This window comes from Eptesicus fuscus, chromosome 16, assembly GCF_027574615.1.
Source record: "Eptesicus fuscus isolate TK198812 chromosome 16, DD_ASM_mEF_20220401, whole genome shotgun sequence".
In the NCBI taxonomy this organism is placed as follows: Eukaryota; Metazoa; Chordata; class Mammalia; order Chiroptera; family Vespertilionidae; genus Eptesicus; species Eptesicus fuscus.
Genome location: NC_072488.1, coordinates 25,183,007 through 25,210,012, shown reverse-complemented (window position 1 = coordinate 25,210,012; position 27,006 = coordinate 25,183,007). Strand labels below are relative to the sequence as shown.

Below are 27,006 nucleotides of genomic sequence, written 5' to 3'. Positions count from 1 at the left end.
CCAAAGACTCAAAACTGGATCCAAAACACAACTCTTCAACCAGTTATAGCTCACATCCCTGTGGAAGCATTTAAGACTTCTATTTACTTCTCGGAAGACAAGAGCTTACCCATTCGTTCTGATCACACTCAGTCAGACCAAAACAAAAACCATATCGAAGGCACCGGCCCCACACCCGACCCCATGCAGGCTACTCCTCTGAACTCCAAGCCACAGAGCAGGGGCTGCGGTGCTCGGGAGACATGTAGCCGCCCTGGCCTCGCGGTCCTGGAGGTGGAGAGCTGGGAGGACACCTCCTGGGCTGGCTGCGCTGAAAGAGCGTTCGCTGCAGTATAATGAATCCTGCAGGTATTAGAAGAACCCAAGTAGCAGCCACAGCAGGCAGCTGCTGTTCTAGAGGTTTGTCCCTGTCATCGGCAGGCAAACACAGCCAGCATCAAAGGGAGATGAGGAAAACCCTGCAGGGACACGGCAGGCCAGACTGAACCTCAGTCCCAGGGAGGGGTCCCCGCAGGAGCCCGGGAGGCTCGCACAGTGACACCCACACCTGCTGGAGGATGCTGCCTGCAGGGAGGGAGGGTGTGAAACGCGTACAAGAGAGAAGCCAGAGGCGGTCTGGTCACTCTGAGAAACAGCTCTGAGCCACAGCAACCGGCTCCAGATTCCAGGTGGAAAGCGCTCTGTAGATGAGACAACAAAGTGAAGTCCATTGCCAAAGCTCTCCCCCAAAATGCTGAAGTTTCTACATGTGTGACAGGCTGGGTGTGAGCAAGAGGAAACCAGCCAGCCAGCCAGCCCGCCCCGGAGGTGCCTCCTCCTGGCTGCAGTGCACTCGGCGGAGTCCGAGCACTTCCTCCGCTTTGCATGCTACAGGGAATTCCCAGGACACCGCCTGGTCTGCAGGCCCGGACCCCCCGAGTCTCCTGATCAAGCCAGCCAGCCAACAGCCTCTCAAAAAGGGGGAAGAGCTGGTTGGAGGGAAATCACACATTCAGGAAAATTCACCTTGGCTCCAAAGGTGGGCCACCTTTTAGCAAAAGGCATTCTTCATCTTATTTTAGGGCAGTTTGAGGTCCCAAAGACTTGAGGGTTTGGGGAGGAATAGCTTCACTGGGAAGGCATCTGAACTCTGGTCCTGGGCACCCAGAGCAAGCAGAAGCCACAGAAAATTCTTGGGGAGACAAAGCCCAGCCTCGATCCCAGCCTGTGCTTTAGAAGCTACTTAGGGAAACAGTTGTGATTCAAATCTCAGTTGCAAGGATTATTAGTGTGACCTTGACCAAGACACATACTTGTTCTGGACCTTACTTATTGCATCTGTAAGATGGGACCATATCAGTATTACACTGAACCATGTGAAATGGTTCGTTTTCATGTAGCTCAATATAATGCCTACCTCTTGGAACCTGGCAGAGAAAGGACCTAAGAAATGTTCACTTTCACCTTTGACCTTCCACCTGCGGACCACACTGTAACCCTCAGCACAGGAAGGTGACCATAACAACCCATGTTCCCTGAGAGAGGTGACTTCAGTGTGATTCGCCTGAGGGAGCAGTGGTGAGATAACTGAGGTGTGTGTAGGGGACAGAGAGGGGGTGCTGGTCTATGTCTGAGGTTCCATAATTAGAAACTGGGGTTCAGTCTGTGGTTAGAGTGAGGGTCCTTTCTTCTGTGAACAGTATACTATTCTCCAATGAAAATCAGATCTGGCACTCGGTACTTCTAGCTTCACATCGGACTCACCAGCTAGATGCCCCCTCCCTGCAGCAACCACATGCCCCCTCACAGGACCACACCCTGGCCAGTTTGCACTCAGATTCAAATAGCCACACCCCTTCACAGAGCTCTTAAATCCCAACGGAGCTGGCTGAGGAAGAATACAATCTCTTGCCCCCTCGTCCAGCGTCCCTCCTTCTGTCTATTTGCCAGAAGACCTGTTGAGCCGGAGGTAACCCACTGACCGAAGTTCTCTAAACCAGCCCCGGCATCGCACGGTCCCAGGTCCCCAAAGGAACACCCGCATCTGGCTGTTCAGGAATCCAGCCCATAAGGTCTTAGTTTTTTAAACTCCACTTCCACACCCTGCTCTCAGATGCATCATTTTTAAAAATCTAGTTCTCAACCCGGGGACCCCAGCTCACAGGCTCTGAACATGGGAAGCTGTAAGGGGCCCCTCAGTGAGAGGGCTCCCCCGCCACGCCATGCTGTGTTGACGGCATCTCCACACCTGGATCCTGCTGCTCCTGCCCACCCCTCCCCCACCTCCCTTGGACCCCCACATCCATCATCTCACCACTTCCTGGACCACCCAACTATACCTCTCCCCTTTGCTGAGCCTCCAAACCCTGGCGTGTGTGTGTGTGTGTGTGTGTGCGTGCGCATACGCACATGCGTGCATGCATATGTTCGCATGTGTGTGTGCTGTCTCCCTGCCTAGGGCAGGGATGGGGCTCATAAAAGAATCTGAAAAGCACCTCACGTGCTCTGTCCGCACACCGTAGTCCCCCATTGCCTTAATTTCCCACACACACAGACACTGGTACCCGGGATATTTTAGTAGTTAGTTCACATATTGCCCATCCCTCACTAGAACGTCAGTTCCACGAGGGCAGGGACTTTTCTCCGTTTTGTTTGCTGGTGCAACTCTGGCATCTAGCACGTGGCCTGGCACAAAGTAGATGACGCCCGAGAAATAGTTCTGTGAACAAGTAAATTCTTTTTACAGGCACGTTGTAACTAACTTCTGGGAGTTACTTTTATTTTATAGGTGAGGAAACTGAGGCTCAGAGAGGTTAGGCGGTTTGCCCAGGGGCCTCAGCTATTGAGTGGCAGAGCTGGAACTTGAACCCAGGCCATCTGCATGCTCCTCCCACTCCCTTACCCAGCACAGAGCTGCTGGATGCAGACAGCTGACGTGCTGATACCCATCCTTTGTAATCCCAGAAGAGGTGGGTGGGGACTTGTTAGCTCAGGCCCTACTCATTTGGGGGCAGGACCCAGGACCCCAAGTGCAGCCTTATGCACCTGACCCAAACCTCGTGCACCTCACCCCTGTGGGGGTGGGGTGGGATGGGGGGTAGACCTAAGAATCCCGCTTCAGGGACGACCCTGGGAGGCCAGGACCTGGTGGCCTGTGCCTGGGCCCCGCAGTCCTCAGCCGCAGGGGCAGGGGAAGGCCTGGAGCTTACCATGGACTCGCTGATGAGGAGCAGCAGGAGGGCTTCCTCAATGTTGTCCTTCGGGCAGTAGAGGCTGAAAGACACAAAAGGTGCGTGGCTCCAGCACGGCCCTCACACGGTGCCGCTGGCCCGTCCCCTGCCCGCCGTCTGCCCCGAGTCTGCACCAGCCCCGGTAAGGTGACGCTCTCCTGCATAATTCACAGGCACTGGAGCCACCTGCAGAGTTATGGGTCTGCAATGCTGGGTGGCGCCAGCCTGGAAATACTGCGGATGCTCCTGGGGAAATGGCCCTTCCAGTGCCTAGCACTGTGTGAGGAGGCTGGGGCGAGGGGTCTGCCAGCTGGTCACAGACCCCACCTTCGATTACTGGCACAAACGAGAGAGATGGGATATTAAGTAAGACAACTAGGAAGGCAGGTGCTCCCCACACAATCTGTGTGGCCTTTGGATGCTCTATGGGAGTCTCCTGCCAACGCCCACCCGAGACCTGCCTTGTCTAGGCTACGTGGCTCCTGCTGACACTGAAGAGCCTGCCCGGCAGTGAGCTGGGTGGCGGCTGGAGTGCATGGGGCAGAGAGAAAGGCGGCCAGCGGGGCCGAAGCCTGGGCGTGAGACTGGCGTGGTCCAGCAGGGCCAGAGCTTACTTGTCGCCTTCGTAGAGGTGAGGCTTGCGCAGGGCTTGCAGGATGAAGGAATTCTCCTCTTTATTCATGAACTCGGGCAGAGGCTGGGACAGGGGGCTCCAGTAGCACTCCTCACTCAGGGAGTGCAGCAGGACCCCCGCCAGGTGCTTGGCCGCCACCTGGCAGAGAGGGCGGGGTCAGGCCCAGGCACGGGTCGCTCTCCCCTGATGTGGCCAGAGTGCCCTCCACCCGCCTCCCAGCCTTGCCAAGTGCAGCCCCCCCAGGAGGCCCACCATTCCACTCCCAGGAGCCCCTCCGGCACGGCAGGTGGCGAGCCAGCGTCCTTTCTGTTGGCCTTTGATGGCTCCTACTTAATCTTTTTTCTTCTCTCCCTCCTAGACAAGAGGTGCATTTCCCCCTTCTCCTGACCCCATGGGGGCCTAGCACAGCTCTGAGTACCCACAGGCCCTTGCAGACTGGCCTGCCTCTCTCCAGGCCTGCATAATCACCCTATCAGCCTTCGCCCGTCCAGTCAGCCCTCTGTGCCTTAAAATAATTTTCAAGCTTTTAAAAGTGTGACCCATAGTAAATAAATAAATAAATAAATAAATAAATAAATACATTTGACATTGCAAAACCATGGCACAGTCAGCTAGCTCTCTCTACCAAATACCTTTCTGATATTTGACCAAACATTCTATAGTGAAAAGCTGCTCTGGCTCTGAATGAAAGGCAGGCCTGAATTGGGGCAGCAAAGCAGAGTCAAGGTTATTTACTAAGATCAAAGATCCCTAAGAATTAGCCCACCACCTTGCTAGGGTATGGTGCCAGCCGGCCTCAACTCTGACCCAAGGCTTGGGGCCATCTGCAGTGTGATGAGAAGGCTGCTGTGACTGACTGACAATGTGTGCCATGAGTACTGATGCATGCGACACATTGCCATCCCTGATGCCCACCAGGACTTCTGCTGTCTCCCACTGAACTTGACCCCTGGGGTAAACCAGCTACAGCCAGCACCCAGCACCCAGCCCTGGGGTCCCCTCCATGTTACCACTTTGAAGTTCTGAGTTGCTTTGGTCTCCACAGTCCGTAGGACCTCCCGGAGCTCTCTCATGCCTTTCACGATGTTCCTAGTGGGAAGACAGCACAGCCAGGGTCAGAACCAGCCTCGTTCCCCCAAAGACATCCTCATCAAACCTGCAGACACTAGGAGCCTGCCTGAGTTCCATTTGAAAACCCTCAGTAATTGGAATGGAAGGTCAGAGTTGTAACACTAGCACCCCAGATGGCCAGGACATCACCCATCAAAGAACAGGGGGATCCTTCTCTCCAGATCCCCTGAAACTCAGGCTTGCAGTTTGCGAACCAGAAGGGGACCAAGATCAAGTGTTTCAAACAAGATGTTATTCTGGCCCAAGAGCTTTGGGCTGGCGTCAAACTTTCTGACTTGAGTTGGTTTCAAATCCTCTATCTTTACTCTCCGCATCTGGCCAACACTGGAACCCACCCTCACCTCTCAGTCCCTTCTGCAGGGCCCAGACTGGCTTGCATCACCCCGGGCCCACAGAACTCAAACTCACTACCTTGGCCAGCCTCACCCCTTCCAGTCAGCCCTCTGTGCCTTGAAATAATTTCCAAGCCTTTAGAAGTGTGACCCATGGTAAAAAATACATTTGACATGGCAACCAGGATATATACACTTTCCTTACGTTCAACTGAAGCAAGTTTCTTGACATCATCTGCCTCTACTACGTGCAATCCACTCTGATATTGCTATTTTATGTCTCCCTTATTCCCCTTTTTAAGTAATGTTGGCCGAGGCCCACTAAATAGATCTTGCAACCCACCAGTGGGTGTGGCCTGCAGTTTGAAAAACTATTTCCACTGTCCCTCCAAGAGTCTACCCAACATGCAAGAGTCTTGTTCCTCCCCAGGCTGGCCCCTTTGTTGGCGCCCTCAGTGCTTAGAGGTCTTCAGCTGTTGAGTCTGCCCCTTGCCCTCTTGCATCTCATCTCCCACCACTCAAGTCCTTTCTGAATGACCGACCGCAGTTCCCTGCATCATGTCTCGGCACCGGCTCCTCACACTGCCTTAAACAGCCTTTCCCGTATTTATCCTTTAAAACCCCTTTCCAATCTCACTTCCTTCTTGCAGCCTTCCCAGGTCCCTCGCCATGCTGTGTCACTCTTGCACCTTGTTCATTCCTCTTCTGAAGCAAGCACGACACTTTTTGGTCATTTGCTGTTTATAGGCTGACCTCCCGTGCCCTGAGGACTCCTGCCGTGCTCCTGAAGCTCAGCCCCAGCACAGCCCCTGGGCTTAGCATGTGCTCAGCCAACATCTGCGGGTATTCTTCTCATTTATGCTAGGGGTTCCCTGGATCATAGCACACAAGCGGAAGCAGAGGATGATGGGCCAGAAAATAGGGGAAAAGAAGATCACAGAGGGTGAAAAAGCCAAATGGGGCAGCCAGGAAAAGTCACACACGTCCCTCCTGCAACCTTCATACATGGAACAGATTCCTGGGGGCTTTGGGGCCTGGAGCCATAAAAGGACAGATTTGTAGATCAAGTCCCTGCCTTCTGGGGCCTCTGGTTTCACACAAACAAGTTCCAAACATGCAAACTACCAACACTACAAACAAAGGCCCTTGTCTGTAAAGCTGAGAACAGAGACTAAGACCTGTGGGATGGAGTCAGAGTCACAGTGACCTTCCCTAGCCTTCCCAGAGCTTCTGAAGAACTGGGCGGGGCAGGCAGGACAGGGCACCATAGCGTCCTTAGAAACAGTTCAAGTATGGACGCTACTCCCGATGGCCAAGAGGCCCAGGGAGGCAGGCTCATTGCTGAGGGCCGTGAATGGTCTCCTCTATAAAGTCAGCCCTTCAGTTTGGACCAGCATCTCCCAGACTTGTGTTATCTGTATGCTGCATTTACAATTTCTGCTACTAGCTGCATACCATCAGAGTTATTATCCATGTAATACTTTCCTTTATATCTTCTTTTTATTTCAGTAGTTATCTTACCTAAATAAAAAATACCCGAAATCATGGATTTGGTGTGCTAGTTATTTTTTATTTTTTTGCTAACAGATATTAAATATAGAAGTACTTTTTAAAAGTTGGTGTATCACCTAAAACCACCTTGTGTATTGCTAGAGCTATTCATCCCATACTTTGAGAAACCACAGTTTAGACCATAGGTTCTCAAAGTGTGGTCCCTGAACCAGCAGCATCGGCATCCTAGAAACTTTTTAGAAAAACAAATTCTGAGATTCCCCCACTCCAGCCCAGCAATTTGGGTTTTATCAAATCTCCAGAGGGTTCTGATGGACACTGAGATTTGAGAACCACTGGTTTAGATGACCCCCTCAGTGTCTTCCCATTCTCCTATGCTATGAAGCCAGGTTCCAGAGACACAACCAGACATGGAAACCACAGCTTGGCAGCCAGATCCTAAATCTTGGGAAGGAAGGCATTGAGTCCCAGTCTCCCCATCTCTAGGAGGAAGATTCCTCATTTTCTGTCAGGAAGATGAACATATGAGAAGCCCCAAGCATACCCAGGCACGTGGTAGAGGGTCACTAAATATTATTTTCCTTTCCCCTTCTAATTTGGGTCCTAAAGATCACATTACTTATAACTTAATTTGCCACATTATTTTGCATGGGGCGCTCAGGAGCTAATAGTAGGGGGAAGGAAGCAAGTGTCTGAAGAGATCCTTTAGCTTTGTGTCCATCTTACTCACTCCCCCCGCGCCCCCCAAACAGGGGACATAAGAACAGGATTCCCTGGTCACACCAGAGACAGACAGGCTGGGAGCCCCCACGAGTTCAACAGGAAGAATTGGCAGGTAGCCCTTCGATGCCACTGAGACCACGGCCTTAGGGAGGACCCCCACGCAAGACAGCAGGCCACCACCAGGAGAGAGGAAACAGACAGACTGCATGAGCTCCCAGAGAGAGGAAATGGCTGGCTGGCGAGTCTGCCAGAGAATTCTGTCCTGGCAGCTGGGCCAAATGGCCATTGGCTGAGGTGGGGCTGGATCCTGGGACCTGTGGGTGATTTTCCACTCTGTGGGCTACCTGCCAGCCTCCTCCCTGGCAGCCTGGCCCAGGTTGCGGCCAGGAGGCCAGAGCCAAGAGGGACTGTGGCCCCTTCTTTCCACTCTAGCGCAAGGACTGTCCTCTCTCCGTCTTTAGTCCCTACATCATCATCACTGAAGGGTGCTCCCAGACCCTCGGGGGACACGGGCATCACCTGGGGGCTTGGGAGAAATGCAGGTCTCAGAGTCCCTACTCCCCCAAACACACACACAGGCAAGGAGTTAGAACTGCATTTTAACCAGATCCTATGTTCAAAAAATTGTGTATTTTTACCATTCTCAAATCTGTAAGGGCTTTTGGTATCAAAATAAATTCCCAGGAATTCTTTAGCTAAGGAAATAATCACCCTCAGGCATCTTTTGGGGAAAGCCCAAATTTTATTAAATGCATATAGAGAAAACCCAGCACATGGGTTCCAGCGGCCAGGACTGCACAGGGAGAGATTTGGGCTCCTAGCTGGCGCTGACCTGTTGAGGTGCTGGGAGCACCCCTCAGCTCACCCCTCCAGGAAACGAGAAACCAGAGGGGGTTTGTCCCACCAGCCTGAGCAATCCTGCCCCAAAGTCTCAGGCTGCCCGCGTCAGGGAGAGCTGGGGCTTTTGCGAGCCCCGTGAGAGGCCAGCTTGAAAGATCTCTTTGTTCTGTCTCTCACGCTGACCTTTCTGAGCAAAGCTGCCACTTTTCACAATATCCAAACAGGGTCTCAAACAAACCCTGGCCCAGAATCAGGCTGCACGTGGAGAAGCCAGGAAGCCACTGATTCCAACTCCAGGAAAGCAGGAGGACTTGTGAATGCTGGGAGAGGTCAAGGAAACAGCTCAGGGAGGCCTCCAGTGGGCCGTGTGGGAGGCGGCACGCTCCCCGGATCCCCTGTCAGCAGCAGGCAGCAGTGCAGATTTTTCAAAGTGCTTCGGCTCCTTCCGTTTTCGCAGCTTTCATAAGGTGGCTGAGGCAGGCTTTGCTATCCCAGGACCAGCACAGTGCTTGGCACACAGAAGGCACTCAGGAAGTCAATGTGGAATAAATAGCCCCCATTTCCCAACAGGAACATGAAAGCCTGGGCGATACCTGCCTTTCCAGGCTACCACTTACCCAAGGGGAGAGGCAGGCTTACCACAGGGACCACGAGGTTCAGCTTTTACTGCCTTTGCACTAATAAGACCCTGAGAAAGACACCTTTCCTTCTCAGCCATTAGAACTCCAAGACTCACAGGACTCTAACTAAATCTTTGCAAAGTGCCTGCTGCATACCAAGTGCCTGGTCACCGGGCCTGTTCTCAACAGGCACCTCACAGATACTGGTGGGATGAACTTAGAGAGTGCCTGAGCATCGCACGGCTCCTGTACTCTTGATGTATTCAGAGCTTAGCAAACTGTTTTGCATACAGTAGGGGATCCACACACACACACACACACAAAAAAAAAATTTGGGGGTGGGTGGGTGTTAGTTTGATTTGAAACAGAGACTAAAACAGTGCCTGGAATTTATGGCTGAATGAAACCTGTTCAGACACTAGTGCATACGACCCTGGCCAGAAGTCCCATCTCAGGGCTGGCACTACAAACTGTATACGAGAGGTTTCCCGCTCAAAGACTCAGAAGAGCACAGATAGCTGACAGATCCCAACAGCAGGAGGGTTGAATCCGGAGGCAAGGTCAGGTGAAGTTCAAAGGTTATCAAGCTGTTCACGCCCATCACAGACCCACCCACACCATCAGTTTTAAAAACTAAAGCTCCGCTCTTCACCCCCAGCCCCAGAAAGAGGCTGTGACACTCCCTGTGGGGCACTGAGGAGGTCCAGGCAAGGGGCTCTCTCCTTCTAGTGAGGTGGGGGGGGGGGGGGTGCTAACAATAAGCAGGCTGTGCATTCAGAGGCTGGAAGAGCGTGTTCTCCCCAGCAGGACGCAGAGGTCTCCCTGTACCCCAAAATGTGACACAGACCACCAAGAGGTTCTCCTGGGCTTCGCTCTGGAGTGATTCCCCCTTACAGTGATATGCTCCTGCCCCCTCCTCCTCCTCTCCAGCACTGCAGATACTGGGTGGCTGCTGAGAATAAGACAAAACGATGCTGACTGAACACAACCCTCACAGGGTCACCAAAAAGCAGGCTGGGTTTTCTAAGGTGCCTCCTCATAACCATCTGCAGCCCTAACTGCCTTAGTTGCTTCTCAACTCAGCACCTACTGGACAAGGTGAAGCGTGCGTACACACACACACACACACACACACACACACACACAGCAGAAGGGGAGAGTGCTTTCATAAGGCTGAACAACCTGCCAAGCTCCTGGGAACTCCCTTGGAAAACACACTCCCTTCTCTATTGTTTGGTTTTTGTATAAGGAGCACATGTAGCTTTAATAATTAAAAAAAAATTTTTTTAAAGAACATGCCCAAGACATAGCCCACCTGGTTGAACACGCTTAGGGCGGGCCTAAGCTCACTCCCAGCCCTGAGCCAAGAATGGGCTCTGCAGGGCTAGGCAGAAGGAAGAAAAAAGAACCACCCCAAAGAGAAATGGCCCCTTGCTCACTTGGAGGAAAAGAGCTAACTGGGCTCATGTTCTTATTCTTGGGAGATGCCCAGAGACTTGGTCCTCGTGGTCAAGGCCAGGGAGGGACAGTCAGCTTCCAGGGCATTGTATTGCCCCAGCTCCCCTGCTGCCTCACCCCCTGGAGCTACTTCCTGCAAAGGAAAACCAAGCCTCCCCCGCAGCCAGGGCCCTGGGCCCAGCTACCACTCTCCCCCGCCACCCCCTCCCCACCCCCACCCCAAGAACATGCCAGAAAGGTGCCCCCTCCTGGCAGCTGGCATTCTCAGAACTGCCTGGGGCGAGGCTTCAACCAGAGTCCACGGCTGCCCTCTGGTGGCCATGAGGGGAGTCGATTGCCAGGCATCTCAGACCCTGCCCTTTGGGAGGGGGACTCCCAATTCTTGATTGTCCTTTCAAGCCAGCACTTACAGTTCCAGGTCAATTAGGCTCTGTGTCACCAGCCACAGAGCAAGGGCAGGAGTCATCTGGGGAATTAACTGCTGGATCAATAGGGCAAGGCCCCTGGAAAAAATTAATGTCCCTCAGACACACTGAATGAGCAACCGGGCAGCTCGAGGGAGGCCCAGGCTTCACTGAAGCTCAGAATAGAAGTGCTGTCTGCAGCCCAAGCAGACGTCACCCCCTCTGCACAGTGGAGAACACCACACCCTTTAAGTTATGTCAAATCCCCGAGGGAGGGACAGGGCTGGATCCTGGGAACAGGCACTGCTGTGGCCATCTGGTCTCGGAGGCAGAGCACTCGATTCTCGGCTCGGTTCGCCCCAGGCCCAGGTGGGAATGAGCTCTGGCTCTCTGATGCCCACCCAGAAGCAGGTCCCACCATCTCTCCTGTCCCTTAGGCCCTAAGGAACCTCTTCTAGTACCGACGCTGCGCCTGGTTCCTGGCTCCACTCCACTGGCCCCGGGAAGAACTGTGTCCTAGGAGCCCACCCTGCCCAGCAGCGCCCCCACCTCCCTGCCTTTCCTCCCTAGCACACGGCGTGGGCTGGCCACTACTGTTGGCTCCTTCACTGTTGACTCCCACTGGGATGTGAGCGCCATAGGAGGGGACCTGGTCCTGTTCCCGGCTCCAGTCCCAAGTCAGGCGGGGTGCCTGGCACTCCGTGGCTCTTCTCTGGGCTTTCTTACCTTAGCCCCCCCTCCCCCCCTTACTGGGCCGTGACCCCTCTGGACGCACCCCCCCACAAGAACCCAGCAAGTGGGGGTGAATATAACCAGCAGGAAATGGCCTGGAGCACCCACCCCCCCTTTTTTTTAAACAAAGTATGTTTTGTTTTTTTTTTGAAATACATATTTTTTAATTGATTTCAGAGAGGGAGAGGGAGAGGGAGAGGAGGGGCAGGGGGTGCTAACAATAAGCAGGCTGTGCATTCAGAGGCTGGAAGAGCATGTTCTCCCCAGCAGGATGCAGAGGTCTCCCTGTGCCCCAAAATGTGACACAGACCACCAAGATAGAAACATCAATGATGAGAGAGGATCATTGATTGGTTGCCTCCTGCACACCCCACATTGGAGATGGAGCCCATAACCTGGCCATGTGCCCTGACTGGGAATTGAACCCTGACCTCCTGGTTCATAGGTCGATGCTCAACCACTGAACCACACGGGCCTGGAGCCCTTTAAAGGACTTTTCAGAGCTGCCCTGGAGGAGAAGACTCAATGTGGGTGTCTGGGTCCCAATCTCCCCCTGACCTTGTACTTCTCACACCTTAGGCTAAGACACTGGTTCTCAACTGGGGGCGATTTTGTCCCCCCACCTCCACCCCAGGACTCTGTCAATGTCTGGAGACATTTTTGGTTGTTACACTTTGGGGTGAGGCAGGCAGGTACTGGTATCTAACAGGTGGAGGCAGGGATGCCACTAACACATAAAGGACAGGCCTCCTCAGACCCAGGTCAGCACCAGATCTGCTGGCAACACCACCTGTTAGCCCTGTGGCTTCACCTCCTTTCTTCAGGAAAACGGGGATTTATTAGTGCCCACTTCACAGCATGCTGCCTGGCATGCAGAAAGTACTGAACAATTATCAGCTACTCCTGAGAAGAAAGGTGTGAAGAAATAATGAAAGCCCAGCTGGGCACAGGGCTGGGACCTCTGCTTTACATATCTGTCACACTCTGGGGCCGCCTCTGAGTGGGATGTGGCCCCAGGAAACCAGAAGTTTGGGCTGTTCCCTTGGAAAGAAACGATGATTCAATTTCCACTCCTCTTTATTAGGGCGGCGTGGGAGGGGAGCGGGGAGGGGTCAGCATCCTGATTCTAAGGACTTAAGTCTGTGCTTCAGGAGGAAAAGAGTTTGAAAGGAGGGGAGCAGAGTGACAGGAACAGAAAAGTAACTGAAATTACTTGGGGTTTCCTGGAGGGTGATGGCTGGTTAATGCCTCTGCCCACTGCTGGCAACACACACATGCACACGTGCACGCACACAGGCACACACAGCCTGAGCGTGCAGAACGTAGAAGACCGGGGAGGAAACGGGTCACTCCGAGGAGGGTGTGGGACCCGCTAAAGGAAGAGGAGCCACCCCCTCGGGGAATGAAGACTCGGGGCCTGAGAGGCAGTGAGAGTCCCGGTCAGCATACCAAGAATCAGCCCAGAGACTGGAACCCTCATCGGGTCCTCCTGTCCTTCTCCCCCACACCCCACAGGCTGCCCCTCCTCACTCCAAACTGGAAAGGGCATGGCTTTCCAGGCCACTCAGACCTGAAGTTGAAATCCCAGTGGGTGAGGTCAGGCAAGCTACCCAACCTCTTTGAGCCTTTGTCCCCTCGCAAGTGAAGTAGGGTCACACGACCTTGTACAGATCACGTGGTCCAGTCTGGCACGCAGCAGGTGCTCGGAACTTGCTGGTCTTCTCCCCGCTTCCCTCCTGGCCACCCTGGCGTTCACCTTAACCTCATTGCGCCTGCAGAAAACGCAATGTGGGGAAGGGAAGCAGGCAGCCCTGAGGGGTGGGCCTCAGCAGAGAGGGAGTTAACTGTAATGCCTCTGCTGCTCAAGGGATCTTTTCATTCCCTCCCTCTTCGGGGACCCTCACACAGAAGCTCCCTGTTAGAGGGGAGGAAGCAGAGCTGGAGGAATGATGGAGGGGACAGAGGAACTTGCTCAGGGACATCGCTGGCTTCCATCTCCCAGGTCCTGTCCTGAAGTCCTCTAGATGGTGAGGGCGCCCACCAAACTCTTTGAACCAGATGCTGAGACCACACCCACCAAGCTTGAGCACACTCAGGGGAACAGATGCTAGGCTGTGAGCAGCAGGGTCTTATTAACCCCAGGGCTTCTGCTGAAGACAGGGTAGCCTAGGGGTTAAGAGCGTCAGAGGGGAACTGCACACATAATCCTGGCTCCACACATGACCGTCACTTATGTTCTCTGTGCCTCGGCTTCCCACCTGTAAAACGGGGACGCTAATAATAGCACCTACCTCAGGGGGCTGTTGGGAGAATTAAATGTACATGCAAGCAAAGCACTAAGTACCTGGAACAAAGTCAGCACTTCATAAGTGCCATGTGTCAGTGTAATGAATAGTTGTTGAATGAATGAATGAATGAATGAATGAACGAACCAAGGGGACAGAACACTGAACTCAGAACTGTCCCCTCCCACAAAACTGACTCTACGGGGCTCCCATGCAGGAGAAGGGCACCCCTTCGACAAGAGGCCTCGGGAGTGAGGGCTTCTTAAACGCGGAGCAGGCGTCACTCAGCAAACTCTTTTCTATAAAGGGCCAGAGAGTAAATATTTTAGGCTTTGCATTACAGGGTCTCCATCTCAACTGCTCAGCTCTGTGGGTGAGAAAATATGTAAATACTGGGTGTGGCTATGTTCCAATAAAACTTTATTTGCAAAAACAGGTTGCAGAGGTGCAGCAGCCCCTTCTCCCAAATCTCTGCCGAGAGGGGCTGAGGGCGGCATCTCTTCGTGTCCCCCATTCATCCCTGAGCTGCCACTGCTGACTAGAGATCCCCCGGGGGAGGGGCCATGCAGTCTCCAGCTAGAGGGAGGCAGCCAGGCCCAGCCGCTGGGGCAGCAAAAACAGGAACCAGCCCTCTGGGCCACCGTCTCTCTGAAACGGAAGCGAAATGACTTTACCCAACACCTGAGGTGCCAGTGAATGATCCAGACGGACACCCGCTGCCCAGTGCACGGTCCTCCGCTCTCTCCCTTCCACAGAGGCCCGCTCTCCCCGAAACATGTGCAGGCTTTATTGCTCCTGAATCTCGGCCCTTCCCCACTCTGAACAGCTTGATGTGACAAATGTGAGCAGCCCCACGGGTCCCCTCCACAGCACACACACAGAGAAGAGGGAGGCCAGACTAAACGCCACTGCCGTCATGAGCACCCGGCCCAGAGAAAAACTTCTGCGTCCCACTCGGCTGCCGGCGACCTACCCCTTCTTCAGGTTCGTCACGTAAGCGCTCTGCAGGGCAGCTTCCAGGAAGTAGGTGAGCTCATAGTCCACGGGGGGAGAGCCTTTCAGGTGCCGCGATGTGATGTTATTCGTCACCTGGGAAGGGAACAGAGAGAAAGCCACGGTCCCCAAGTTCTGAGGGTCAGCCCAGGCAGGCACAGTCGGCCCTGGGACCACCCCAAGTCCCCAGCCACCCCATGGGAACGTGGTGCAATTCTCAGACCAAATCCAACCCAACCTGCTTTAATTTACAATATGTCTATAGCACTCTCCCCCCACCCAAATGCCGGATGCCACGACAGCCCTACAAAGCTGGCTTTGTCTGCATTTGACAGATGAGGTAACTGAGGCTCAGAGAGTGCCTGACGTCACAAAGCTGGCATGCACCCGACCTCAAGCTCAGGTGTGGCCAGCTACCAATTCCAGGCTATCTCTGCTACTTATTGGTCCATTCATTCAACAAACACCTGAGTGCCTCCCATATGCCAGGCCCCCCACTGTCCCTGTCAAACCATCACGAAACATCCAAAGAGCCCAAGGGCAGGCCCCCCAGGTTCCAGAAAAGCTGAGGAACAATTATGTTATTAACTGAGCTGTCCTTATTAACTGGGCTCAAGCCTCTCAGCCCCACCACGATTGGCCTGCCTTCGTGATGCCACTTCCCTTCTCTGATCCAGTAAAAATATCGACGAGCCAGCCGCCTTATTTTTCAGAAATCAAAAAGATTTAAGAGAAGTTCTCAGCTCCTCAGAGGTGGGGGCTGGGTCTTCCGGAGGAACACAGCATTTCCGAGAATGCACAGGGATCTCTGGCTGGCCCTCCCTCAACGCCAGGTAACCAGCGCCCGGGTCTGCCCACCGCCACCTGGCGCCGATTCCAGGCCTGAGCACCACGGCAGCTCATCACCTTAATCTCCTTTTTAAAGTCCAAAGTCTAGTCTTCTGGCTGAGTGAGAGACTCTTCTTTTTCATGAACGTTTCCTCCAAACCCCATGCCATTCAAACGTGAAGAGCACCTAAAACGCTGCTGGCTAGCAGCGATCCGCGCAACTTCACGAGGTCAATTCGACCCCTCGGGTCTCCCCCAGGACCTCTGCCAGGGAATGCACTTGGTCCTGCCTCTGCTGGCGCCTCAATCGCTGCTCCTTTCCTCCCGAAGTCCAATCGAGGAGAGGGACTCTGGGGCAGTGCCTCTCACCTGGGTTGGGGGAGTGGGGGTGTGACTCAACCAGAAATGGCTGCTGGCATCCGGTGGGTATAGGCCAGAGACGCTGCTCAACATTTTATAAAATGCAGCCCCACAACCAAGAATTATCCGGCCCCAAAGTCAGGAGACTGAGCCCCAGGAGGACTCCGCCGAAAAGCTCCATCACCAAACACACAGGTGCTGGGTTGACATCCTGACATTTGCCCAAGTAGGTGAGTGAGATTCAAGGGTCTCCTGGGCTCGAAGACTCCCAGCTCATAACCACCTCCTCCTCCTGCAGGATGCCTGCAGGACGCCAATCCTCACCTACTCTGCCATCGCACCTGCTGACTAAAAGCATGTCTTTGGAGGCGTGCAAGGACGATTTTTCTAATTTGAGATGTAGGTTCTCCATAGAGGGCAGCTATGAACCCGGTGCTGTAATTCCCAGCTCACCTTCTCCAATTCCTGCAGGAACACCTGAGCGATCCAGGAGGCCCTCTCGAAGCAGGTGATCACTTCCTCCTCCCTCTCAGTCATGCGGTGGCGGGAAGCGATGGAGTTGGGGAGGCGTTCCAGGGAGAGGCCTGCGGGAGGAGGAGAGTACCTCAAACCTGCCCTGCTCAGGCCCCCCTGACTCTAGGTCCTTCCCACGGGGCCCGGGGTGGGCTCCACCGAGGAGACCTAGGCCCTGGAGCAGCCAGCGGGAGGCGGAGATCCGCGGAGGGGAAGAGTGGGGGCTAAGCAATGGTGGTATTAGCAGCAGCTGGGATCAAGCGGTGGGCAGACAGCAGGCACCCATGCCCCACATGGGGAACCACACTGTGACACCCCCCACATCCTACTCCTACCTATGCTTCCAGACCAACCTCTCCAGGAACCATTCCCGACCCTCCTCCCGGTTACTGGAAGAAAACATCCACACCCCCAGGCACCCTGCATTGTAGAGTGGTTATTTATGCCAGCTCCTCTCCCCCAGGAGCTGAGAGCTCCATGTGGACAAATGTGATTCTCTTTGGACGTCCACAATCCCCAGCACACGGCGGATGCTCGATGCTCGATGCTCGAGTTACACAGCATTTTCCATGCCCCTCTCCTGTGGAACCAGTTTCTATGTCGCCTAAGCGATCTGCTCCCAGGTCTTAGGGGCCGAGAGTGGATGCACATCTGCTGGTTGTGCCTCCACTTCCCATTCTTCTTTCAACAGCAGCACCTCGCTTCCCCTTTGAGCACCCCTCCCGCAGTCTCAGCCTGCGTGGTTCAAGGGTGATGACCCCACTCCACCTCCAGGGCAGCACATAAGCCGGGCTGACCCACCCTCAGGGCCACAGTCAGTGGCTAAGGAGGAGCACGCGGCCCAGTCTGAGCCAAGAAAGAACCAATCCTGGAAAAGTGCCTCTCTCCACTGACTTGGTAAGCTGGGAAGAGGTCAGGCCGGAAATGCCGGGGAGAGCCTGCCTACACATGAAGCTGCACGGCGTGAATGCAGTTAACACGGCTGAACTGCACACCGAACAACCGTTAATATGTTCTTGTTGTTGTTTTTAGTTTATTGATTTTTAGAGAGAGAGGAAGGGAGAGGGAGAGAGAGAGAAACATCAATCAACTGCCTCCTGCATGCCCCCTACCAGGGGATTGAGCCCGAAACCAGGGCATGTGCCCTGACTGGGAATCGAACCTTCGACCTTTTGGTGCAACGGAGGACACCCAACCAACCGAGCCACACTGGCCAGGGCGGTGGTAAATTTTATGTTATGTGTTCTTTACCACAATTAAACACTTTTTAAAATTAAAATAAAAGCAGAGTGCTACAGCAAAGCAAAACAAAAACCCCCAAAATCCCAAAACAAAAAAATCTAAGAAGCCAAGAAGGGAAAGCACTGCTGTACTTGCTAGAAGTGACTATGGTAAGAGAAAACAACGATATTTGTATCCATGTTTTTAAGACAGGAAAGACTGAATAAACTTGGTCATGAAAGAAAATCAATGATGCCCACGCAGAGTAAAGGTGAGATATAATGGCAAAGAGCTGGTTCTCAAAGACACTATTTGAGCATCTTGCTTGAAGCTCTACCCCCTGAAACTTATAAACCTCCCCTCTTTGAGTCAAAGTCAGTTTAAATTGTGTTTTTGTCACTTGTAACTCGCACAGACCCGACTGGAGGGGGCTGTCCTAGACTGCCGGTTCCCAATGGGCAGAACCCAGTCTCTCTCATCTTCGTGCCCCACACAGTACTTGACATGTACTGGGTGCTCAAGATGGACTGACGGAAGGAACTATAAGAACAGAATGCTCAGCTCTCTCCCCACATCTGACTGATAACCATGCCCTCCCCTCCCTTCTCTTACTACCTACCTCTCAAGAGGATGCCACATCAGCCTCCTAGCCGGCCTCCCTGCCTCCAGTCTCCCTCTCATCCATCCTGCACACGGCTCCCAGGGCGATCCTGCCAGGTTTACTTACAGCCCTCCAGGAGTGCCCACTGCTACAGACTAAAGTCCAACCTCCTAACGCTGCTTTCCAGGCCCTCCAAGATCCATCCCTGCCACCTCTCCAGCCTTGCCTCTCGCCACATGCTATAGATCGGGTATTATGTCCCCCCCAAATCCATATGTTGATGGTATTGGGAGTGGGGTCTTTGGGAGGTGATTAGGTCCTGAGGGTGAACCCCTCACTAATGGGATAGGGCTCTTATAAAAGAGGCCCCAGAGAGCTCCCTCCCTCCTTCCACCACGTGAGCAAACAGCGAAAGTTGGCAGCCTACAACCTGGAAGAGGGCTCGCACCGCAACCCGACCATGCTGGTGCACTGATCTCGGACTTCCAGCCTCCAGAACTGGGAGAAGTAAATGTCTGTGGCATATAAGCCTGTGGTACCTGTTATAGCAGCCTGAGCTGTCTCATCCACCATAACTGCCATGTCCACATCCAGCCTCCTGCACCCAACTGCTGACCCTGCTCAAGTTGCTCCCTCTGCCTAGAATGCACCCCCCCTCCATCCACCCCAAATTACCTCTCCCCTTCTGCCCCACTGAGTCTCCTCTATGATACCCCTCCCAACATACCTGGTATAACCAACCATTTCCTTTCTGGATCTCGGTCTGTACTTGACACATACCTGCCCCACCATTTCTTACACGTATTTGTTCACACATTTGCCCAGCCAGCCTGTAGGCTCCTTAAAGGCATCGACCTTATCACATTCACCTTTCCACAACCTGGCACACAGTAGGTGCTTGGCAAGCACTGGCTGGCTGAAGAAACAGCAAGCCTGATCATGTCTGACAAAGCACAAAGTGCTCTTCCAATACAAGGTGAGGAATTATTATTGTTTTCTTGGCTACATCCCAACTCTTATGGATCCCGTGACCTTGCCCTCTGCCTGGCTGGGGTGTGAGCAGGTCTGAAGGTCGGGCAGCCTCGGCCTAGGGGGAGGCCCTTGCTCAACACAAAAACTCAGTTACTTGTGTCCCTGAGTGTCAACGGCTTCCTGCCAAAGACTCACAGCCACTTCAGCTCCTCACTGGAGAGGACTGAAGGCGGGGGAGAAATAGAGGGAGCAGTGGAGGAGCCGCAGAAAGAAGGCAGAAGGCGGCCCCACTGCTCACTGCCCGTGCTGGCCCAGCCCCTGCTCCTCAGTCATGTGGCCTGTCTGCCCGGCAGGAAGGTGGGGCAAACATGCAAGCTGTCCCGAGACCTGGCCTGGGAGACCAACTGCAGATGGCAGGAGGACGCCGCCAACGCCAGAAGGCAGCGTGGACCTGTTTTAACACAGCCGCCCTGTCCCCCAGCCCGAGATGTGCCGCTGGCTGGTTCCCCCTCCTGCCCCCACTCTGGGCCCTGAACTGGGACAGACGATGCCAGTGGCCTGGCAGGTTCAGGCTGCTGGTCCCAAGCCGGCAGTTGAGGGGTCGCTGCAAAGCAGTGAATTTCGTAACATCTGTCTGTGGGGCCTCCTGTGCTTCATGTTTCCTTCTGCTCCCAATTCTCCGGGAATTCTGAATCCTATTGTCCTTGAATGCTCACAGCAAAACCACCTCCTCTCTGAAACCTTCTTCGGCCTCCCAACCTCAAACCAGCAGAACGTTTTAGCTGCATCTCCTTGTGTGCGCCTTTGTCCTACATGGTCACCATCCTCTCTGCCCATTTCTGATTGATCTTTGCACCCAGAGAGAGCAGCACCTGGCACTGAGTGCGTGGGTGGGAGCGCAGATGAACAAACACACACACTCAATGCTGAGTATAGAGCCCAGTGGGTTTCTCCCTCTCCATTCCAAAACTAGCTCTTGCAGGACTCATAAACAAATGGTTTTTACAATGGAATACTACTCAGAAATAAACAAAAAGACAACCTCCTGATATACATACAACATAGACGAATCTCTCAGAAATTATATTGTGCAGAAGGAGCCAGATCAAAAGGTACATGCTGTATTATTTCAGTTAAATAATGCTCAAAAAAGGGAAAAAATTAATCTATATTAACAGAAATCAACCAATCACTGCCTGGCGTGAGGAGAGGACCAACTGGGAAAAGGTGAGGAACTTCATGGGGTGATGGAAAGAGCCTTTGTCTTTATTGGGGTGTTGGTTACATGGGTATTTGTCCAACTTATCACATTATACACTTAAGATCTGTGCCCCTTCCTGTATGACAATTTACCTAAAATTAATGGGTGCACGCCTTTCCTAAGGAAGCAGCTGTGATTCCGGGGAACCGAGGGATGAGAGCAGAGGGGCACGGTCAGTGAGGAGGTCTCTGGGAAATAATTTCCAACATGCAGGGGACAGAAGCTTCCTGGAGCTGGCAACGGCTTTTCCCAACCAGGGTCCCCGTTTCGCCCATAAAAAGAGGCTTCTTTACCTTCTATTTGCTCTTTGATTCATAAAAAGGTCCATTTTCCTGCCCACAAACATCTGATAGAAAAAATGTGCTGGGGACTCCAGCTCGTGGGTTCCCCTTCGCCCTCCGCCTTTGAGCGCTTCTGCCCAAGTGGCCGGACTCCCAACACCAGATCCAGATGGAGGTGGGCTGCTCCAGCGCCACCAGGCCCTGGGAGGATCCCGGGGGTTGTAACGTAGGCTTGTCAATCAGATAGGAAGCCAGGGCCGGAGGTGCCAGGCACTGCCTCCCGATTCCCACTGGCAGAGGGCCTCTCTGTGAAAACACCCAGCTCTCCCAGCCAAGGGCGGGCCCTGGTGGAGAGGAGCGCTTGCTTTCTTCGTTAACTTTCGGTTTGGATGCAGCTGATCCTGGTACAGCCCTGGGCTCAGCAACCAGGCTGGTGGCAGCCTCTCCAGCCTGGGATGACTCATCACATCCCAGACAGCTGCCCTTCCAAGAAGCCCCACCCTGGGCCCGGGCCGGCTGCAGAGGTGGAGAGCACAATGCTTCCTCTGCCGCGGAACTTTCCACACGGGCGGACCCCCTCCCTCCCGCCCACCCAGCAGATCCAGCAGCACAGGGCACCCACAGAGGGCGAAGCCGAGTGTGGGACTCCTGGGCTGGGGTGGGGAGAGGAAGAAATGCAAGCCACTGCTTAGGGAGGAAGCCTCAAGGCCAGGTAGGGAAGAACCCTCATAAATCACACACAAAAGTGGGCAACTGTGGGAATGTAAAATGGTTCGGCCGCTGAGGAAAAACAGACCTGCAGTTCCTCAAAAAATTAAAAATGGAATTACTGTATGACTTGGCAACTCCACTTCTGGGTATTTATACCCCCAAAACTGAAAGGAAGGTCCAGAAGAGACATTTGCACACCCATATTCATAGCAGCATTATTCATAACAGCCAAAAGGTGTCCATCGGTGGACAAAAAAATGAGATTTAACCTCAGGATCAATAATGGAATAAGTTTGCTCCGCTATAAAAGATCCTTACACTGAAATGCTTGCTATAACAGCCACTTTAAGTAGTGATGTCGATGTGTACTGGAAACTGTTTCATAAAAAATATTAACTTTAAAAAATATGTCTGGCTGGTGTGGCTCAGTGATTAAGCATCGACCCATGAACCAGGAGGTCACGGTTCGGTTCCCGGTCAGGGCACATGCCCAGGTTGCGGGCTCAACTCCCAGTAGGGGGTTGTGCAGGAGGCAGCTGGTCGATTATTCTCATCCTTGATGTTTCTACCTTTCTCCCTTCCTCTCTGAAATCAATAAAAATATATTAAAAATATGATTTATACACTTATTTTTGTTTAAAAACACACACATATAAACCAATAGTAAAAAACTGGAAAACAATGGCAGGATAGATCTCAAAATGTTTACAGAGATCCAAGTTTCCCCAAACACAAAATGGGATTACATATTAGCAATGCCTACCTCCTAGGGCGCTGTGAAAATTAGAGTAGATGGCATTATAAGGAGCAGCACCTGTGCTGCCAGAAAACCTTTTCCAGTGATGCTCACAATGACCTCTCAGGTAGGGGTTAGCTCTTCCCTGGAACGACACAGGACCAATCAAACTCGGGGCGAAGAGATTCCTTCCACCACCACTCAGCTAGAAGTGGCAGAGCTCAGACTAGATCCAGGACTCTGGCTTCAATTCTGTCTGCTCGCTCGGCCCAGACTCCACGTGTCTTTCCTTACCCTCAAGTTAGTCAGAGGTTCCAAATCGCAGGCTGCTGGCCAGCCCAGGTATAGCTGACGGCTGAGTTAGTGACGGCTGTCTACCCTAGAGTTGAAGCTGGTTTCTCAAATGCACCCCTCAAAGCCCTGCTCACACTCCACACCCCCACCGACTACCCTCCGGTTTGGCCTCCCACAATGAGGAAAGGGCTGCCAGCAGAAGGTGGGGGGCAAGCACATCGACTTCCCCCCTCCAGCCCCAGGGTGTCCCCTCCTGGGAGCCTGTCTGCCGTGTTGACCTGCAGCCCAGAAAGACACTCTATGAAGGCTTAGTGTACACACAGTTCACACACCCGCCTCCTTACGAGATGCCCCAACAGCGGCCTGCTCATGCCTCTCCACCCGGGAGGGAGGCCAGGCTCCCACTCCATGGACCGCACTCTGGGGCCAGGGCTGCAGAACCAAAAGTGCTGACCTCCCTCCCCGCAGGGCAAACAGCCCACACCCCCTCTGAGAAGGAAACCAAAATAAACAGCTAATTCCTGCCATTCCAGGACTAAAAAAAACAAAACCAGAATCAAATATGTCACCATATTCTGCCCTAGGGGACGCCTGGTGCTCTTTCTTTTCTCTTTAAAAGTTTTAATAAGCCACAAAATCCCAGGTGAGAGCAGAATGGCTGGGGATGTATTGACTAAAAGAGAACAGAAATAAATCTTGCGGGGTGAGAAGAGAATTTGCAAATTGTAGGGAGTGGTTATAGGGTTAAGCGTCGGACTGACCTGCTGGCAAAGCCAGCAAACAAGTCGCAGCTTAGAGGGCACAGCCCTCTTAGCATAATTAAACTTGACCTTATGACGCTCCCTAGATCCTTCCTGGGTAGCTAATGGGCTGTGGGAGGGAGGTGCAGCACGCTGCCAGGACAAGTGAAACTCATAAGAACACTGTAACTATGGTGACCACAGCACCTTCACGATTTAGCATCTCACTGCAGTATTTTGGGTGAATGGGGCCATTTTTCTCCACAGCCAAGCCTGCCCAAAGCATGGAATGCAGCCTCCCTGATGCAGGGCTGTGAGCGAGAGGGGTTGGCTAGGCTGAAACACAGGGCACATTGGTTTTCAAGGGGCCTGCATCTCATGTGTGGGGCCACAGCCAGCCCCAAATTACACTCAGGGCAGGGGGTCATTCCCCACATCCCTACCACACCGAGTTGGTGCCAGAGATGGAAGCGGCACAGGAAGGCGTGAGGAGAGAAGGAAGCCTTTCACCACGGAACAGGCCTCTGGGAGGTGGACAAGGGCACTGGGGCTTTTGGGGGATGAACCGGGAAAGGTTTGAGATGTCAAAAGTACAGGATCTGAAGCATCCCGCATGTCCATCAAAGCTGGGAATACCCCTTGGGGCTTGGACCAGCAGAAAAGAGGGCAGCGTGTCACCCTGGATTCACAGAGCCCTTGTCCTAGAGTTTGGGGTCCAGACCCCTCTGGCTCCAGACAGACCAGACACAGCGCTGACCAACAGGTAGGCCACTCCAGTCCTGGTGGGGCTACCTGGGCCAAGTTCTAGAACACCAGCATAGAGAGACACCTGCACCTTTCTGCCGGGCCGTCAATGCCGCCGTATTTCCCACTCCCTCCGACGTGCACCCCTCTTAGCTCCAAGAAGGTGTGATTACACCCCACCCACCTTTAAACAAGTTGCCTCCATTTCCCTTTGGACTCTACCTGGAAGGCATTGCTCTCACGCCTCTGCAGGTGGTTCCTCCCTGGGAAGGCTCCACACTAGCTGGGTCTCTCTCGCTTCCCCCTCTGGAACACAGCGGTCCAATCAAACCAGTACTCATTGGACGAGCCCGAACGCCAGAGAGAGCCAAGTCAAATTCCGACCCGGTGACTACTGGTGTAACCTGAGGTGAGTCAGTGCTGCCTCAGCTCGGAGGCTCTGCCCTCTGAACCTTTCACCGACTTTGGTAACAGCACCTTGATTTTCCTAGAGGGAGCCATCCCTCCAGCTCAGTCCACAAGATCCAGGTGGGGAAATCCCACCCCTGCACCAACCCAGCAACCTGGGTGCTGGTCACTGTGTCACCGGTCCCAGTGGGCAGTGGGACCCAGCCAGGTCGATGGGAGCGACCCCGAGGCACTCTTTCTCGGGCTGTGAGAGCCGTGTTGCAGGACCATGCAAACCTGGAGATGCTGAAAAAAGACCTCAACACACGGAGCTTCTGGATCCAGCTATGCCTGATGCCACCCATCCCAACAACTTAATAGTGACACGAGCCTATACATTTCTTGTCTCTCCCCCTTTTGGTTGTTGCTTTTCCAGATAGTTGGGAGTTGCATTTTTGTCATTATAACCGTCAGTCTGGCTATAAGGAAACTGATCCCACAAGTGTGATGTCAGAGAGGACAATTCCTGAAGTACAGGACTGGCTGAGTAGAGGTCAGGTACGGGAATGAGTGAGAATTTTGACGCCTTCCAGCTAAGAAACTGGAATTCGAGATACATAGCAACAGCAGTTAAAATTCAGCCTATTTTGTCTTGAGACGAGACCTTGGGCTATGGACGCTGGAACTTCAGGGCATCTGGTGGAACATTCCAGAATATAAGCCTATGGTGGATACTTTTTTGGGCTCAGAGTAGGGCCCCACAAGAGGGGGCAAGCTTTACTTCTGGCATCCCCTGAATGACACAGCTTTGCTAAGGACCCCTCTTCCCTGCGGACAACAATTCAAGGTGGCCGAGGGTCAAGTCAGATCCTCAGGGCTGGACATTCTCTGCTCCTGCTGAAGGTAGTGCGGAGGAGTCAGGAAGACCAGCCCCTGTGAGGACCGAGGGCCGGGCCTGGGAAAGGCCCGACCTCCCAGGACGTCACCAGGCTCCCCTGCCGTGGCTCTCACACGCTGCTAGACGACCAGATGCCGCTTGGGGGCAAGGGGCGTGTGTACCCCAGCCTCGCCCATGGCTTACCCACTGAACTGAGGGCTGGGGGTGCTGAGAGGAGCCTGGGGTCTGCTTGCTAAGAGACACACTTCTAGGCGTGGATCTAGATGTAAGGACCCTGGATCAACACAGTCTTAGGCTCTAGTTTCTCATCCACGAAGGTGATCTAATGCCAAATGCCCACAGGCTTATAATTAGGGAGTTCTAGGGAGGCAGAGGCAGACAGACCCCAAACCTGGCAAATGCGGCCTCAGACCACTCAACTCAAAAGGCTATCCCAGGTGTGACAGCCCGTTTGGAAGTGGGCTGCTGAGGAGCTGCCGCCCCAGGGGGATTTCACAAATGCCCCTCTTGGGTGTCAAGGCCTGAGAGGTCCCCACTGAATGGGAATGGGGGCCGCCACATGGCCACAGCACCACAGCCAGGCAGCAGGTCCACTGTCCCGCCCTAGCAGCCCCTGGTAATAAGCTACAGACCGGCCACCTCGGGGGTGTTTCCGTGTCCTGGTGTTTCCAACAGCAGACTCCACGTACCCCATGGCCTGTGGTGCAGAGACCGGGCAGGAAAGAGTGGCACCAGGTAGCTCATGACTCACCAGTTCTGCCTCTGCAGGCTTAGCTCCTCCCCCTGAGCAGCTGTTTCCTAGAGCCAGGGCACACCAGCTGCAGGCTTTGCTCACCTGCCTGCCTCCCTCGAGGGAAGGGACCTTAACCTTTCTTCTCGGTACGCCTGGTAGGCACTTGCTCAACCAACTTCTTGCCCCTGTGAGAGCTGGGCTGGGGGCGTTGAGGGGCAATAACTATGAGAGGCCAGGCCCCTGGCAGGAGGAACATACTGACAGCCCTGTAACTGGGGAGGTTGAAAGAGGGAGAGAATGCTGTAGCTGAACAACCAAGGGGAGCCTCCTGGTGGAGGAGGCCCCGAGCACACTGTGTCTGAGGGAATGTGAGGGCTATCCGTGTGCGAGGACAGTGGCCCAAGAAGAGGTGAAGGAAGAGACTTTGTCTAGCATGCTGTACACGGGGAGCAGACCTCATTTGGCCGGAGTGTGGGGCTTCGGGAAGGGAGAAGAGGGAGGACACTGGGGGTGCCACCACCTGTCCTCGAGGGGCTCTAAGTTCAGTGGAGAGGCAGGCTGACAGCACTGAGTGCACAAAGGAGCAGGGGTCTGCCAAGGGCTTTATGAGAGTGGGCGACCTTCTGAGAAGAGCCTCAAAACCAAATTATTCTAGACTAGAGGCCCAGTGCACGACATTCATGCACTGTGGGGAGGGGCAGTCCACCGGCCCGGCCTGCTCCCTCTTGCTGTCCAGGACCCCTTGGGGGATGTCTGCAGGGAGCGGGACTAAGCTGGCAGGCATGAGCCCGGCTTCTAGCTGAGCCGCGCTCCCCCTGTGGGAGCGCACTGACCACCAGGGGCAGCTCCTGTG

General features: G+C 53.8%; 1 protein-coding gene across 1 annotated transcript in view; it reads right to left on the bottom strand.

Annotated features, from left to right (window-relative positions):
* TTC7A (tetratricopeptide repeat domain 7A) overlaps positions 1-27,006 on the bottom strand; it is a 108,495-nt gene that overhangs the window by 63,920 nt on the left and 17,569 nt on the right. Inside the window, exons 4-8 of the mRNA XM_054728502.1 lie at positions 16,515-16,645; positions 14,854-14,969; positions 4,854-4,932; positions 3,824-3,981; positions 3,189-3,252 (exon numbers count right to left, since the gene is read on the bottom strand). Coding sequence (XP_054584477.1) covers positions 3,189-3,252; positions 3,824-3,981; positions 4,854-4,932; positions 14,854-14,969; positions 16,515-16,645 — 548 coding nt within the window. The remainder of the gene's footprint in view (positions 1-3,188; positions 3,253-3,823; positions 3,982-4,853; positions 4,933-14,853; positions 14,970-16,514; positions 16,646-27,006) is intronic.